This window comes from Martes martes, assembly GCF_963455335.1.
Source record: "Martes martes genome assembly, chromosome: 4".
Classification (NCBI taxonomy): Eukaryota; Metazoa; Chordata; class Mammalia; order Carnivora; family Mustelidae; genus Martes; species Martes martes.
The window spans coordinates 9,521,866-9,538,450 of record NC_137891.1 but is presented as its reverse complement, the minus strand read 5'-3'; the positions used below and the strand labels follow the sequence as shown (position 1 = coordinate 9,538,450).

At 49.6% G+C, this 16,585-nt stretch overlaps 1 protein-coding gene across 1 annotated transcript in view; it reads right to left on the bottom strand.

Moving 5' to 3' along the window:
* Nucleotides 1-16,585, bottom strand: part of KCNQ3 (potassium voltage-gated channel subfamily Q member 3) — a gene marked incomplete at both ends in the record, with an annotated part of 282,048 nt that overhangs the window by 37,322 nt on the left and 228,141 nt on the right. The window contains 4 exons of the mRNA XM_080802117.1: nucleotides 584-739; nucleotides 5,245-5,417; nucleotides 9,279-9,405; nucleotides 10,739-10,829. Coding sequence (XP_080658243.1) covers nucleotides 584-739; nucleotides 5,245-5,417; nucleotides 9,279-9,405; nucleotides 10,739-10,829 — 547 coding nt within the window. The remainder of the gene's footprint in view (nucleotides 1-583; nucleotides 740-5,244; nucleotides 5,418-9,278; nucleotides 9,406-10,738; nucleotides 10,830-16,585) is intronic.

Below are 16,585 nucleotides of genomic sequence, written 5' to 3'. Positions count from 1 at the left end.
CCAAGGTCCTCGGATCAAGCCCCACGTCGGGCTCCCTACTCAGCAGAGAGCCTGCTTCTCCCTCTCCCTCTGACCTGCTGTTCTGTCCTCTTTCTCTAGCTCTCCATCAAACAAATTAATTAATTAATTAATTAAATCTTGAAGAAAAAAAAAAGGATTCTGTCTCTCCTTCTCCCTCTGCCCCTCTCCACTCATGCTCTCTCTCTCTCTCTCAAAAAAAAAAAAAAAAAATGCTAGCTTTAGAACCATGTGTCCCTGTGGGTATGAGCTGTGGGTTTCCAGGTGTGTCTGAAGGTCTGAGTGCAAGTGTATGCTTCTGCTACTGTGTCTGTCTGCACATGCATGGCTTAGCTGATAACAACCCACCACTAATGAAGTAAGGGCCCCGAGTGATGATGGCCCAGACTATTCCCAGCCCTGAGTGTTTTGTAAACACTAAGGTAGAGCCCATTCCAGTGCATTCCCTGCAGAGGGAGCTCTGGCCTGTGCCTGCATATGCACCTGCCCACCTGAGCCCTCCCACACCATGCCCTCTACCTCTCTCTGTCAGTCCCAATGGGGGACCTTCAAGACGGTGACTCACCAGGCCCCACCAAAGGGCATCTGCATAGGTCTCAAATTCCTCCTTCATCTCTTCTCCTTGGGCATCAACCTCCGGCACATCTTTCTCAACCAGGTAGACAAGAAATGAAGAAAGGATGAGCGTCAGGAACCCAATGTACCAGGCGGTGATGAGCTCCTGGGAGAGCAAGCAGCGGACAAGGGAAGTGGTCACTGGGAAGTCTCTGGATGGATGCTAGAGGCAGACACACCAGGGTTGGAGTCCCGTTTTATCAGCTCCGTGACTGTGGGCAAGTCACTTCCTTCCCTGAGCCTTACCTCTGTGCCTTTCCTCCTTCTTTTTCTTTTTTTAAATTTGAGAATAGAAACTCATGAGAATTACATGAGCTTCAGGGATTCAACGTTTATACATGTTCCTGTGCTCACCACAAGTGTGGCTCCCATTGGGGACATACAGTGCCACAGCACAGGCCGTATTCTTTCTGCTGTGTCTTCTATTTCCATAACGTATTCATTCTACAACTGGAAACCTGTATCTCCCACTCCCTTTTACCCATTTTGTCCAACTCTCCATCCCCTTCCCTCTGGCAAGCATTGGCTTGTTCTCTGTTTTTCTCGATCTGTTTCTGCTTTTTGTTTGTTTATTCATGTGTTGTTTGTTGTTGTTTTTACATTCCACTTATGAGTGAAATCATACGGTATTTGTCTTTCTGTCTGACTGATTTCACTTAGCCTGATATCCTCTATGCCCATCCATGTTCTCACAAATGGCAAGATCTCATCCTTTTTATGGCTGTGTAATATTCCTCTGTGTATGTACACCACATTTTCCTTATCCATTTAACTACGGATAGGCATTTAGTTGGTCTCCATATCTTGGCTACTGTAAATAATGCTGCAATAAACATAGGGGTGCATGTATCTTTTTGAATCAGAGTTTTTGTTTTCTTTGCATAAATACCCAGTAGTGGAATTATTAGATCATATGGCATTTCTGGTTTCAATTTTTTATTTATTTTACTTTATTTTGGTTTCAATTTTTTGAGGAACCTCCATACAGTTTTCCACAGTGGCTGCACCAACTTACATTCCCACCAGCAGAGCACGAAGCTTCCTTTTCTCCATATCCTTGCCAACACTAGTTGCTTCTTGTCTTTTTGATAATAATACAGTCCTTATTTCCATCAATAATCAAAGAGGAGAGGGCGCCTGGGTGGCTCAGTGGGTTAAAGCCTCTGCCTTCGGCTCAGGTCATGATCCCGGGGTCCTGGGATCGAGCCCCACATAGGGCTCTCTGCTCGCTGGGAAGCCTGCTTCCTCCTCTCTCTCTCTGCCTCCCTCTCTGCCTACTTGTGATCTCTGTCTTTCAAATAAATAAATAAAAAATCTTAAAAAAAATAATCAAAGAGGAGAGGAAGATTTCTGTCTTCAGGTGACCTTGACATCACAGCTCAAGAGGCTTCACAGGGAGACAGGAAGGCAGGCGAAATGGGCATCTGCCTCCTAGTCGAGGCACAGGACGGGAGGTACTTGATTCCACGCAGGGCTGAGCAGATCCAGGATAAAGCTCAGCACTACTGGAAAACCGACAGCAGGGGGACCTAGCGAGGCAGAGCTAACCCAGCCCTGCCACTGATTGCCTCTGTGACCCTGGGCAAATTAGCCCCCTCCCAGCTTTAATTTCTTTATTTTCAAAATGAAGGGAGTGGATCGCAGTTCTTAAAAATGACCTGTGTACTCCAGATGGAAGTAAGGCAGGTAGTTTTTATGTTAAAGAGTCACATCCTGATTTAAACAATATTAAAAACCAGCATATATTAAAATGAGCATAAAATCTTTTATTTCGTGGATATTATCACATAATAGATTAGGACGTGTGAGCAAGTGCACAAAGCGAGTTGACTTAGAGAAAAATGCTAAGGAATAGTAAGGATGGTGCAGGGATATGGCAAAGATCTGCAAATCACCAAGGTTTTCAAACACCTTGACCCAAACAATCCCTAAGACTCTATTTCTCTCATTCTGCTCCAATTTCAAAGTTCAGCATGGTAGCCTGGGCGGAAGAAAGTCAAGGTGATTGGCGAGCACAGTCTGGAGATGAGGCCCGACGCTCCTGCTAAATCATCCCAGGGAATAAAGTTGTTCCTATCAATGTACTTCCTCTGCCTGACCATCGGGGGCCAGGAAGCTGGCCTTCTGGGTCCGTAGGATCTCGGGCTTGATTCCTGCCTCCCTCTGTGCCTTTGCTCACATTGGCTCTGTCCCTGCACTGCCTTTTCCCATGGGCCCAACCGAAGACAGCAGTCATCTTGAGACGGAGTCACCTCCATTTCAAAAGTTTTCCCTTGCGTCCCGATATCAAGGTCAGCTCTAATTCCTTCACGCGGTCACTATTTCCTGAGTAGGCTTTCTCTGAATCTCTAACACTTCCTATGCCCGCTGCTCAGGTCTGACTTCCCCCACAACAAAACTCACATCTGCGTGAATTCACTTTACAGCCCAGAGAGGTTAGTTTAGATGGCGCAAGGACCCCTGCGGGTCACCCCCTTCAGCGAGTGTCTGCCCTGCCCAGGCTTGGAGAAGACAAAGGTGAAATGATAAGTCCTTCCCCTGGGGCCGTCAGGGCACCAGCCTCTTGCCCTGTTGAGTGAGGCTCTAGCATTCCTATGTCTTTTCATACCCTCTGGCACCTGAATGCGAGTCAAAAGTTGCATCTGGTGCTTAGCTACGGAAATTGCTGTCTGTTCATGACCGCACAGAAAGCCTGGTTGTGTTGGATTATTAAGAAGTAGCATAATGGTCATTGACGAGGAGTGAAAATGTGTCCCAATTCTGTGCTTTGCAGTCATTTAAAAGGCTATTCGAGGTAATTCTGACTTTACACTATTTATGCCAGTAGCTCTGTGGCAGAGCCCATGGCTGTTTCCTGATACCCACAGACTCCTGTACACACCTGAGCTGCCCTGAAGTCAGACCAGAGCTGGGGTGCTGGGGGCTGGGGTGCTGGAGGGCTGGGGGGCTGGGGGGCTGGGGTGCTAGGGGGCTGGGGTGGAGCCAATGAGGAGGAAAGCTGGCAGCAACTTCCTGCCTATTCCTTAAATCCATTCTGCACGGTGCTCCCGGCCCCTTTTCTGCTAACTCTGTGACTCAGTCCTCATTTTCAGGACAGATGAGGGCCACATAGCTCACGCCCGCCATGTGAGTGAGAAGACATCAACCTTTTTTTGCGCCAAGTTGCAGAGCCTCTGGGGCTTCTTTGTTCTGGTAGCACAGCCTGGCCTTATCCTAACTTTGAAACTGTAACCCTGTGCAACCTCGGGCCTCCCACTTGGCATCGCTGGCTCCCAGAGAAGTCGATCATGGAACACGGTCCAGAGTCCAGAAGTTTGGAACAAATGGATGAAGACGTCAAGTGCTAAGTGCCGGTTCACCAGGCTTGGAGGAGGAACTGGGCTAAGCTCTTGTAGTTAATAAATGCGGAAGCAGGACTCCAACCCAGGCGTGTGCTCACCTTCTCAACACAGCGCTGGCCCTGGGAGGGAAGGCAGGCTGGGCGGCCTCTGTGCAGCTCAGGAACAGCACCAGGCTAAGAAGCGGGTCGTCGGAGAGGGAGGAACGGCAGACGGGGCTTGACCAGCAGTTTCTTTTTCTGCCTTTGGTCTCCTACCATAGAGATGCCATTTTGTCTGGAAGTTCTGCCCACCTGACCTCAAAGGTAAAGTCTGGTGGTGGTGTGGACGTATCTGTTCCCAGGAATTACCTGGTGGATCGGCAACTGTTTTCTATTCCGATCGGAGGGAACACAGGACGAGAATCAAAACCAGCCATTTTCGCCCCGACTTCTACGGGAGCTGTGCATCAGCTCAGCTTCGTGGATAAAAGGTTAGGTGTCAGCAGCATGTCCTCTGATAAGAGTGGACCGTCAGGTGGAGAACTCGTGAAAGAAAGTGCTGACCTCGCCGAATCTGGGGTCAGAGGCAGCACAGATGGTTCAAACGAGCAGCATTGTGAGATGAAGGACTCCAAGTGTATTTCATTTTATTTAGGTATTTATTTGTACTGTTTGTGAAGAAAAGCATATCTGGAATAATAAACACTACCATTAATGAGCACCTACTGTTTACCAGGCACTCATGTGTACCCCTTCTTGTGCGGACAGCCAGAAGGATCCTCATTTTAACTGTTAAGGCAGCTCATAAAAACAGAGCATGTTCTAAGTCTTTTCACTCTAGGAAGTGAGCACATTATGTTCCTCATTTTCTAAATTCAGAGTCAGAAAATCCCCAGAGTCACACCGATGGAGTTTGGACTCCCACTAATCTGGGCCAGTCCTGAAGCTTCCCCTCCCATCGTGAGCAGCCAGAGGTTGGCTCATTTGACCCCCTCTCCCACCTGGAGGCAGAGCCATTGTTCTCCCTAGTTTAGAAATCAGGAAACCAGGGCTCAAGGAGAGCGGAGTGACTTGGCCACGGTCGTAGGCCCTCGGTGGAGCGCGGGATTTGAACCCAAGTCTGCCTGCTGTGCTGGCTGCGGCCCTCCTGCTGGTGCCCCTGCTCTTCCTCCTCTTCCTCCTCCCCATCCCGTCACCAGTGGTGGCAAAGCGACCACCCTCTGGGGAGGCTGTGAGGGCGGGGGATGCCCTGAAGGGCCCAGCGTGGGGAGACGCTCCTGGGCGGCACTTACTTTGCTGTGGGCGCAGATGGCAGAGCCCAGGAGTTTCCACGTGCCGCCCCGGCGGTCCATCCGCAGCATCCGCAGGATCTGCAGGAAACGCAGGCTGCGCAGGGACGTGGCCAGCACATTGCCCTGGTTTCCCACGGCAACCACCGGCACGGAGGCGATCAGCACGAAGATGTCTGGGAAGGAGAAGAGGGTGGTTGGGGAGAGGACGAGAAGGTCAGGCAAGGGCGGTGGAGCTGTCACAGGCGCTGGCTGCCCGCGGACGCACACGCGCCAAGCCCGGCGGTGCGAAATCGTGACACCAGTCACACGTGCTCCGCGGGATTATTCTCCCGCAACAGATGAGGAAACATAACCTGAGCCTGTGTGCCTTCCCATGGCTACAGGGCCGGATGGACATCGCTGAGTGGACTCTGGAGGAGGGTCTGCCAGGCTCCAGCACTCACTCTCCATCCCAGGGAAGCGAGTCCCCGAGAATCCCCAGGGTGGCAGGGTCACTCTTAGGCCCAGAGGGGTCAGGAATATGCCCCGGTTGGTCATGCAGAGAAAGTCTGAAGCTCAGACATGGTTGGAGGAACATTTCCCCTAAAAGCAGCACCAAATCAGGGCCTTGGCCTTGGGTGATTCGTGGGGAGACCATCTCAGGAGATACCAAAGAGGGGAGAGGGAGACAGGGAAGGAGAGAGGCATGGGAAAGGGAGTTATAAGCTGCCTCCCAGGATGGTCACTCTGGAAGATGGGAGCTGGGACCTCTGTGCATTGGCTTCCGTCCCCTGCAGGTGGAGGGTCACCCCTGGGGTGGGTGATGCCCCCACACCTCTGAGCTGCATGGCCTGGTGGTCTCCCTTGGCTTCAGGGAAGGCCCTGGGTAGACTGCAGTAAAACATGAGGCCCTATAAAGTGGGATGCTGGTCTCCAGAGGTGATGTGGTAATGTCCACCACAGCTGCGACTGAAAGCAGAGAAGTGGAGGGGATGAGGGGACTGGAGCCCCGGTCTGCCTTCTTGTGCTCACAGTAGCACTCCTGCTCGTGTCCCTCCTCTTCCTCCTCCCCTTCCAAGCTGGCTCCTGAAGCCAGTAGCCAAGGACAGAGGCACATCCGCTGGTCCCTTCCTATTCCCTCTAGTGGCCCCCAACACCCATACCAACCATCTCCCCACCACACTGCAGAGGGTCAGCAGGTAAAAGGGACCCCACAGCCAAGTAAATCTGGGGGAAAATGATTAAGCGCCTTTTGCTACTGTAGGACTTCTAGGAACCTTCGATATCCTAATATGCTCTGTGGCTTTCAGTTACACACACAAAGTACAGCATTTCCCCGAAGACTTTGGCCATAGGACTGTTTGGGAGGTCTCTCCCAGACCTCCATACCTCTGCTGTGTCTGTCTTCCAGCTTGGAATAGGTCCCTCAATTCACACCTAGGTGTCTCTGCTATTTCAAGGTATCCCCCAGATGTGCCTAACTTTGGGGAAAAGCTTGGTGTCAAGCATCTGGATACCAACATGTCTGTATCCTTGGCCAGGCCTCTCAGCTGATCTGTGCAAAGTTATCCACTTATAATGTTTGCAGAAAGCAAGAGAAAACAAAACCTGGCTGTGGGGTAAATGTGAGTTGAATCTATAATGCTCGGAGAGAATGGGAGATTCTGACCCAGATGGGCCGACTCACACCCGAGATGGCAGGGTCTGGAGCTGCCTCGGATATGAAGGCCGTGATATTCCCTGATGGGTGACCACCCTCAAGTCAAACACCCAGAGAAAAGCACCATTTCTCATAAAGGCCATGTTATAGGAGGAGTCGAGAGGAGGACAGCGGAAAACACAGCGTCCCAGAAAGGAAGGCAGCCAGGATGGTGATGCTGAGGACTGGCCTCAGGTCTCCAGGGGAGGCTGGCAACGGAACGTGACAGGGAGCTCAGTCAAATCAGCCCCTTTTGGGACAGCGGAGACTGTTCCATGGGGAATGCTCTTTTCCTGGAAGGGTTCAGGCTCCACACAATACTAGGATGTTCTCAAACTGGGTGAGAACCTCTGAATTTGGGTATAAAGTCACCTCCCCCACTCCCCCTCAACACATGCACAGGACTTCTGGTCAGCACTGGACAGCACTCTCCAAAGGAGAAAATGAAGTCCACTTAACACCTTGCAAAAGCCTCTAAAGGAAGACAGAAGAAGGGGAGGCAAACTGGGGTTGCTACAGGTTGAATGTTTGTGTCCTCCCAATTCAGCTGCTGAGATCCTGGCCCCCAGTGGGATGGGCTTAGGAGGCAGGGCCTGTGGGGGGCGGTGAGGTCAGAAGGGTGGAGCCCTCACAAAAGGGATCAGGTCCCTGATGACAGCTTCCCCGAGGACACAGCAAGGAAACCAAACCAAGAAGTGGGCAGTCTGTGACCCAGAAGAGGGCTCGACCGGAGCCTGGCACCCTGATCTCGGACTGCCGGCCTCTGGAACTGTGAGAAATACATTTGTCTTGTTCATAAGGCGGCAGTCCGCGGCATTGTTAGAGTTGCCGGAATGGACTGAGATAGGAGCAGACAGGGAAGGAGGACAAAAAAGGGAGAAGGTTGAAAAACATGAAAAAAAAATCAGTAACTACAAAGTCCTCCAAAACTGCGTGCACCCCTGTGCACAGCCACGCCCACATAGCCTCTCCTTGCATTAAATGTTGTGTGATACGCAAAACCCTCGGGGGTCCAGCCTCAGCAGCAGATGGGAAGAAGGAAGAGTGGGTTCAGCCAGCAGTCAGGGGGTACAGTCACTGTGCCAGGCAACCTGCAAGTAAGCCAGCACCGCCCCCCCCCCACCCAGCTGCTCAGAGAGAAGTGTGTCACTTAGGACAGAGGAGGGCTCCTGCTCTCTTTCTGGAGCAGGAAGCATGGAGGGCTGGCCATCCATGCCCAGAGGTCCGTGTTCAGTCCTGGGGGGGTCACTTTTTAAAAGGCCAGTGAGCTTGGAGAAGAGCAAGGACGATGCTGCGAACACAGTACAAGGTACAGCCGAAGCCGCTAAGCGCACTTTTCCACCGCTGCAGTGGAGAGGAGGAACAGAATGACTGAACTCAAATATCTGAAGAGAGTCAGAAGACTGCAGATGGGATAAATATGGGGGAGGTAGTGAGCGCCCTGGGATTGGAGGTATGCGAGCAGGTGACCACTTGCTGCTGTGAAGAGGACGGGAGCATCAGACGGGATGGCATGTTGGACTAAGTGCCTTTGGAGGGTCTTTCAAGGTCCTGTGATCCTGTAACTTTAACCATCACTAGGAATTTGAGGTTCCAACAAATCCCTGTCACTGCCGCTCTACGATTTTAGTGGGATCTTCAGATGGAAACATGAGTTCATGCTCACCAACAGGGGTAAGTGAAAGGGTCCACCTTCTCTACTATCAGATGCCTGCACCCAGAGGGAAAGGTGTCGGTGACGTCTTCCCAAAGCAGCTTCAGGGTTAAGACCCAGCAATGCTGTGGGGAGGGAGGGTACAGGTGCTAGATTCTTCCAGACCTTGGTGTTAGGGTGGAATCTGCTGCTTACTACCTGTGTGACTAGAAAATGACTCAGCACCATGAGCCTCAATGTTCTCCTCCATAAAATGGGCACAACGTGGGTCCATAGAAGCAATTCTCAACCAGCAGTGGCGTCACTCCTCCCACACCCATAACCACCGGCCTTGGGAGTGGATAGGCGATTTTGGTTGTCATGATGCCAGGAGGCGACCAGTTTGGGACTGGGGGGTGCTCAGCATCCTACAATGAGTGGCTCCTTCACAGCCCAAATGCCAGGAGTGCCCCCCACCATTCTCACTAAGGATCATGGCCCCATAAAGCCATGAGGAAGGCAAGCCACGGAAGAAGGAATTCTGCGTCCGGAATACTGGAGCAGCTCCTCCTCATCAAGGTAGGGTCAGAGGCTGTGCAGGTTTCCATTACAACACACAGTTTCCCAGAAGGACAGAAGCTGCTGAAAATCTCCTTGGGGAAATGGTGCACCAGAAGCAGGGGGACAGGAGCACCCCCTGACTCGGGGTCAGGGCTTACCTACCGAGCATGCACAGGGGCTTCCTGGCAAACTTCAGCCTTCCCCGCCAGCCTTTGTAGCGGCAGCAACACCCGGCAGCCCAGATCCTCAAAGCAAACTCGGCTCCAAAGATGAAAATAGCAAATGTTTCCTGCATTAAGAACATATGGAGAGACACGGATCAACTGAGACCCAGTTGTCTGGGACTAGTGATTTCTGCTCTGAGATTTTGAAGAGCGGGGTTTTGGTGGTGGAGGGGGGAAGAAGAACACGTTACCACCTCCATGCAGTTTTGGACAGCTCCAGTGTCCGTGTGGATGTGCTAACTGTCCCTAACATCAGCCTTGCAAAGGGATTCTTTGTTTTTTCTATTTTGGTTCCAATGGATCATTTTCTTAAAATTCTGTTTTAATGTATGAAAAGTCTCTAAGTGAGTTAAATGGAAAAGAGAAAGACCAATGAAACACAGTCTGCTAGTCCCACCCAGTGCCTGGCCCTGGCTATTGCTACTTATGGTCAACATTTACTAAGCACGGCTCCTGGGCCAGGCACCACCTCAAGTGTTTTATAATATTATTCTCATTCTATGTTTTGAGAAACCAAGGCAAGGTGTAGTTACACAAGTCTCTCCAGACTAGGACATGGTGAAGAGGGACTCCCAGGCTGGTAATCAGGCTCAGAGCACCATGCTCTGCTGTCTCCCTGGAGCTTGGATCTCTTCCTTCCCTCCTGCCTCTCTTGTCTTGTTGGTCAGACACAGACACCTTTGCCCCCCCCTTTGGTGACCTGCTGGGACCCTCGGAGAGTTGCTGCTCCACGATAATCCCTGAAACCTAGTTCTGGCGCTAGATGGCTTCTCGGGATTCATCCGCTCAGGTCTTAACGTGAGACTGTATGAACTGAAAACACCTGACTTCAGAAGGAATCCCCTGCATCTGGCATCACAGACAGCACGCTCAGTGCAAGGTGAAGATTCTGCTATTTTGTAGACCCTAATCAGGTGGCTGGCATCCCTTCCCTGTGTAGATGGGTGAACAGAGAGATAAACCAGGCAGAGGCCTCAAGAGTGAGGAAGAGTTTTAACGTACAAATAGGATTTGGTACTTGGCCTTGAAGGGAGTCAGAGATCCTCAGGGTTTAGGGAGAAAAAGCAGAGGCAGGTTTCAGAACAGAGCATGACTCTGTGTTAACTTTCAGAGGATTGGGAAGCTGCCCTTATCATATAACTAACGTACTTTGGTTTTCGCTTTGACCTTGCTGGTGCCCTCTTGTCTCTAGTCTAGAATAAAAAATACCATTCCCTTCCACCGCGCCCATGCAGACCTGCCCAACTGACCCAGGCATTGGTTTCTCCTGGGACTGGGCTTGGCCAGGAAGCCAAAACCAGTTGTGCCCAAGGGCAGCCTCCTCGTTCTCAGCTGCGGAAGTCCAACCAGAGGCGTCGACCCTGGAAGCACACTGTGGGGGGAGGTGCAAAGTCTCACCAGTAACAGCAGCCAGTCTCCGGAAACGGTCTCGTACTCCCTGAACGTGGTCAGCACGGCCAGAATCAAGCATCCCAGGACAATGAGGAACCTGGAGGGGGGAAGGAGGAAGCATCTAGTCCCGACTAGCTCCAGAGGATGGCGTCAACCACGGTGAAGCAACAACTTCCCTGAGACACTGGCATGTGCTTGACCCATTATCCCACATAACCGCCCTACAAACCGATGAGACAGGTAGGGATTATTATTCCAGCTAAAGAAAACAGACCTGAGGAAAGGTAAGCAATGTGCACACTTTCACTTTAACAGCTGATTAGTGGACTCAGCTAGGGGCCGCAGAACCAAAAGTTCCCACAAGCTTTGGTAAAGCAACAGGAATATAAATGAATGAATGGTGCGTCCCGCACATACAGAACGATAGTTTTCAAACATGTGAAACATTCTCAGTACAAACAAATGACAATTTCATTTCAAAGATCGATAAATTCAGCAAAAACCTCTGTCTCCATGGCTTAGTATTATTCTTTTTACAGTCCCCAGTTAATAAAGGAAATGACCTCTTTGATCTGGGGCCTTTCAGAATTGTTTTTGAAATTACAAAGTGCTCTTCATACTAGAAAGAACAGGACCCGCGCTAGAGAAGGATGCAGTCTGCTGCACCTGGAAAAGTCACAGAAGTGTCATCTGGTTCATGCCCCTGTCTCAGGCAGGAGCAAACTGCAAACAGTCCTTTGAGATTATTATCTACATAAATTCAGTTGGCGGGAGGATGGAAGGAGGGAGAGCTTGTAGTATGTGTATGTTCATGTGTGTGCATGCTTCAGTATATCAGCAAAGAGAAATGTCTCCCTCCTTCTTGGTGGAACGTCTCTGGTGAAATGCTCAGCACCAGGCTCCCTAGGCCCATGGGTGAGGCTTGGTACTACATACTCCAGGTTCTTCTGCTCTGTGTGATCTGGCTCTCCACCCTGCTGGCTTCCAACCCACGTGCTGTGGCCTTGCTTACGTAAGTGGGGTCATGCTGGTGCATTTATTCACTCACTCACTCGTTCATTTCTTCAATATTTATATAGCAGGCATGGGGGAAAGAGAGCTGGAATTCCATGATGAATATGCTGGATCTGCCTTCATGAACTCATAGTTTGACCAAAGAGAAAACTATCTCATGCCATGATGGTAAGACCCACAATGTAAGGTTTGGAAACACCTGCTCCTGGCCTTGACTGAGGACGCAAGTCCTGGCTCTGGCCCTTGGCGGTCCTGATCACGTCTTCTGATCAATAAACCTTCTGATCTGCAGACCTGAATCTATATTTCCAACCTTACCCAGGGACCTAAGCCAGATTTTAAGCTCCCTCCTGTATTTGGCCATTTTACTTCAATTTATGGCTCCGGACCCATGCCTAGAATATGCTACCCCAAATCTCAGGTCTTCTCTGGTGATGATGATGGTGGTGGTGGTGACAGTTGGGGTGGTAACATCAACTCCCACATCACCTGTTAGTGAGCACCTACCCCTTGTTACTCTACATCTATCAGGTCACCCTTACAACTAACCCCCAAGGTAGACATGAACTCCCATTTCAGAGATGGAGAAATTCATCAGAAGGATTCATTTCCATCTGGATAATTGTGTTGTCAGTTAAAAAGACCATAGGACTGTGGAGTCCAGAGACACAGGTTCAAAGGGAATACTTTCTATGTGGTCTTGAATAGCTCATTGACCTTGGGAATCTCAGTGATCACATTCATAGAATGGGAATAATGGATCCACCTGGAGATCATGGCTGTTGTGAGGACCACAGGAGACAATGATGGGGAGTGGTTTGGTCAACCATACAGGATCATGCAAATGAAGCTGGTGCTTTCCCATTCACACACTCATCACTGACTGGTTCCCCAGCAGGCCTTGGGGCTGGCTCTTAGATGATTCTGCAAATCCACACTCTAGGTCTGTCAAGACTTCATTTTATTCATTCATAGGCTCTGGAAATAAGCCCTATATTAGAATCCCTTTCCTTCTCCCATGCTGTGTCATCTTGGGCAAGTTACACAAACTGTTGGTGTCTTGGCTTCCCTATCTAGAAAACGAACTCAATAAAAGTACACACATCCTCCATTATTCAATGATATAATCTGTGTCAGGTGCCTAGAAGAGTGCCTTCACAACCTGCTAGCTATTATTTTATTCTGATATATTATCAATTGTGTCCCAGGCATAGCACTGGTTTTAAGGATACAAACATGAATAAAACCTAACCCTCATTTCCAAGGACCTCCTAGTGCAGTGAAGGAAACACAGGACAGATCATTACAGAGGTTATGATCTGAGTGTTCACCACATGCTTTCAGAGTACAAGACTGAAAACCTCCAAGAGGCCAAGGGGTTGGATGTGTATTTGAGGCTTAGCTAGAGTTGACTGCCATGTCTCAGTTTATCCGGGACAGTCCCCAATTTATGCGTGATGACCTAGAATATCATGAATGACATGTTCGTAGGCAGAGTGTGAAATTTTATGGACACAGAACCCAGTTCAGTCATCTCCTTTAGTAAGGGATGTGGGCCTTTGATCTGGACTTGCTGTCCTCACAGCCTTGTCTTCTGCTGCATCCCGACATCCAGGCCAGCCATCCTGAATGAGAGCATTTCCTCCAACTCTCTGAGACTGTTTGTGCCTGTCTCAACCTTCTTCTCTGCCCACTCCTCCCATCCTCTCCCGCAACCCCACATTCTCCTTAACAGCCTTAACACTCTGCCTTAACAGCACCATCATGCTTTGTCTCCACAGACTTCCATAACCTCAGCTGCTCTTTGCATGTTTTCCAGTGTAACCTTTCCCCTGGGGTCACAGAGTACCCCACTGTATTTCTATCTGACCATAACCCATTATCATTTTGTAATCATTTGCTTGCATTGTGTATTAATTAAAATGTACTATCTTAACTATGCTGTGGCCTGGCTGAGTTTGAGGTTCAGATGGAAATATCCAGAAGGTTTATAAAAATTCAAGTCTACAGCTTAGGGACGAGGGTGGGGCTGGAGATCTAAATTCCTTTCAGCTCTTACAGTCTGTGATTTTAGAGCCCGCAAAGGAAATCATGAAATGCAGTTGGAGCCTGATTCTCCGCGTGCAGAACCAGGTTTCAGCCAGCAGGGGGCAGCAAGTGCCTGGCAGAGTTTGCCATTTTCTCACACCTCAAGGAATTCAAACACCTGCAACCTTGGGGAATTTACTTTCTGAAACTGGAAAACAACCATTAAGTGATAAAGCTAAGAGAATCAAGAAGCCCTCCTTAATCAGGAAGGAGGAAAATGCTCTTTGGTCTTTCACAGTTTTCAATTTACTTTTAAGAGAGGCACTTGATCTCAGACACACAGACCAAATGACCAGTCTCACCACAGAAGCCAGATGTATGTGGGAGACAAGGTCTTCCCTCTTCCTACCGTTTTGGCTCTCTCACTCCCCCGTGCTTCACCAACGACTCTTCTACTTCCTCTGTCACTTTCTTAAAGTCTTTAATTTTAATTCCAGCGCCATTAACATACAGTGTGATGTTAACTTCAGGTGTTACAGTGATTCAACTTCCATGCATCACCCTGTGGTCATCACGGACAATGCATTCCTAATCCCCATCCACTATTTCCCCCAACCCCCCCGCCCACCTCCTCCTGGGAACCGTCAGTCTGTCCTCTAGAGTTTAGAGTCTGCACTTTTGTTGTTGTTGTTATTGTTCTCTTTCTTTTATTTCCTCTGTGTTGTTTCTTAAATTCCATATAGGAGTGAAATCATACGGTATTTGTCTTTCTCTGCCTGATTTATTTCACTTAACATCATACTCTCTAGCTCCACCCATGTCGTTGCAAATGACAAGCTTTCATTCGTTTTATGGCTGAGTAATATTCCATTGCATATACACACCACATCTTCTTTATTCATCTGTCAATGGACATGGGCTGTTGCCATAGTTTGGCTATTGTACATAATGCTGCAATACACATAGGGGTGTATGTTTGAATTAGTGTTTTTGTATTCTTTGGGCAAATCCCCAACAGTGTGATTGCTGGACCATAGCTCTATTTTTAACATCTTGAGGAAACTCCACACTGTTTTTCGGAGCGGCTGCACAAACTGGCATTCCCACCAACGTGCAAGAGGGTTCCCCTTTCTCCGCATCCTTGTCAACAAGTGTTGTTTCTTGTGTAGTTGATTTTGGCCATGTCACTTTGATTCCTGCTCTGCAGCTGTCCCTGTCTCTGTCTCCTACACCCAACTTTCCCTGACTTCCCCTCCTCTCCCCTCTCCCTCTGCTCCTTGCCCACACTCATCCTCCTCCCAGCACCTGCAGGATGGGTTAGGGTTTGTGGTGGAAGTAAGTCTGGGGGAGAACCAAAAGCTGTTCTCCAGTCTGCAGGATCCTGGTTGTCTTGGAGAATGAGGCTAGTCGGGGTCAAGGGTCTCAGACATGCCCTTAAATCACACACCACCTCCTACCCATACCCTCTGAATCTTATCACCCTCCCCTGCCAGGGTCATGTAGGGTGGGAGGGGAGGTTGCTTTGCAGCTGTACTTGGAGTCTCAAGTGTAAGTTCCAAGCCATTGACAACCTACCTCTGCTGGGCCACAGCTCTGCACAGTGGCACCTGGGATTCCCACACCTTCTTCTCAGCCAGCCCTAGACTCCCTTATAGGAACAAAGCTTAACCTGCTAGGAATGAGGGCCTAACAGCAAGGATTACCTCCCAGCTTCCCTTGAGGTGGGACAAACAGGGTGAAAACTACAATTTATCTAATCATTTGTGCATCATTTTCTCTTGTGCTCCTGTGAGGTGGGGTTTCTGTCATCATTATATTTGCATTATATGTTGTACTTTACAGATGAGGAACCAAGCCTCCAGGCTCAGGTGCTAGGGTCACAACAGGAATAGGGGCAGCACTGGGAGTGGCCATGGGGCCTGCAGGGAGATGCTGTGGGAACAGGCAGGGCACAGCCAGCCAGAGACCAAGGAGGGGGCTGCTGGCTTACAGTTCAGCCATGGGAGGACAAGCAAAACAGAGCAGGTATTTCTTTTTTTTTTTTTTTTTTTTAGATGTTATTTATTTATTTGACAGGCAGAGATCACAAGTAGGCAGAGAGGCAGGCAGAGAGAGAGAGGAGGAAGCAGGCTCCCTGCGGAGCAGAGAGCCTGATGCAGGGCTCGACCCCAGGACCCTGGGATCATGACCCAAGCCGAAGGCAGAGGCTTTATCCACTGAGCCACCCAGGCGCCCCAGAGCAGGTATTTCTGATGCCACCGTAAGACTTGATCCTCAGTCAGCATTCTTGGTTCTTGTCCTTGGGCAGAATATACAATCCCTCAGACTACATCAGAATCCTACTGACCCTCAACTGAAATTCCCTAAAGGTAAAGCACCCACTGTGTGCCAGAGATTTCCTTATTCTCTATGAGTCAGTCCAACAGCCTCTTTGAATCACAGTGACTACTATCTTGCTGGTAGATTCTATCTCTTGCTGGCTTTGATGACACAAGCTGACATGGAGGAAAGGCCTATGTGGAAGTGAAGGTGGCCTTCAGCCAATGGCCAGCAAAGAATGGAGACCCTCAGTCCAACAGCCCCCAAGGAGCTGAATTCTCCCAATTCCCACAAAAGGAGGCTTGGAAGAGGATCCTTCACCAGTCAGGCCTTCACATGAGACCTCAGCCCTGGCTGACAGTTTCATTGTGTGGTCTTTGTGAGAAACTCCAAGCAGAAGTCTCAGGTAAGCCATGCTTGGCTCCTGCCTTATGGAAACTGAGATGATACATGTGTGTTGTGTTAAGCTGCTAAATTTTGTGGTAGTTTGTT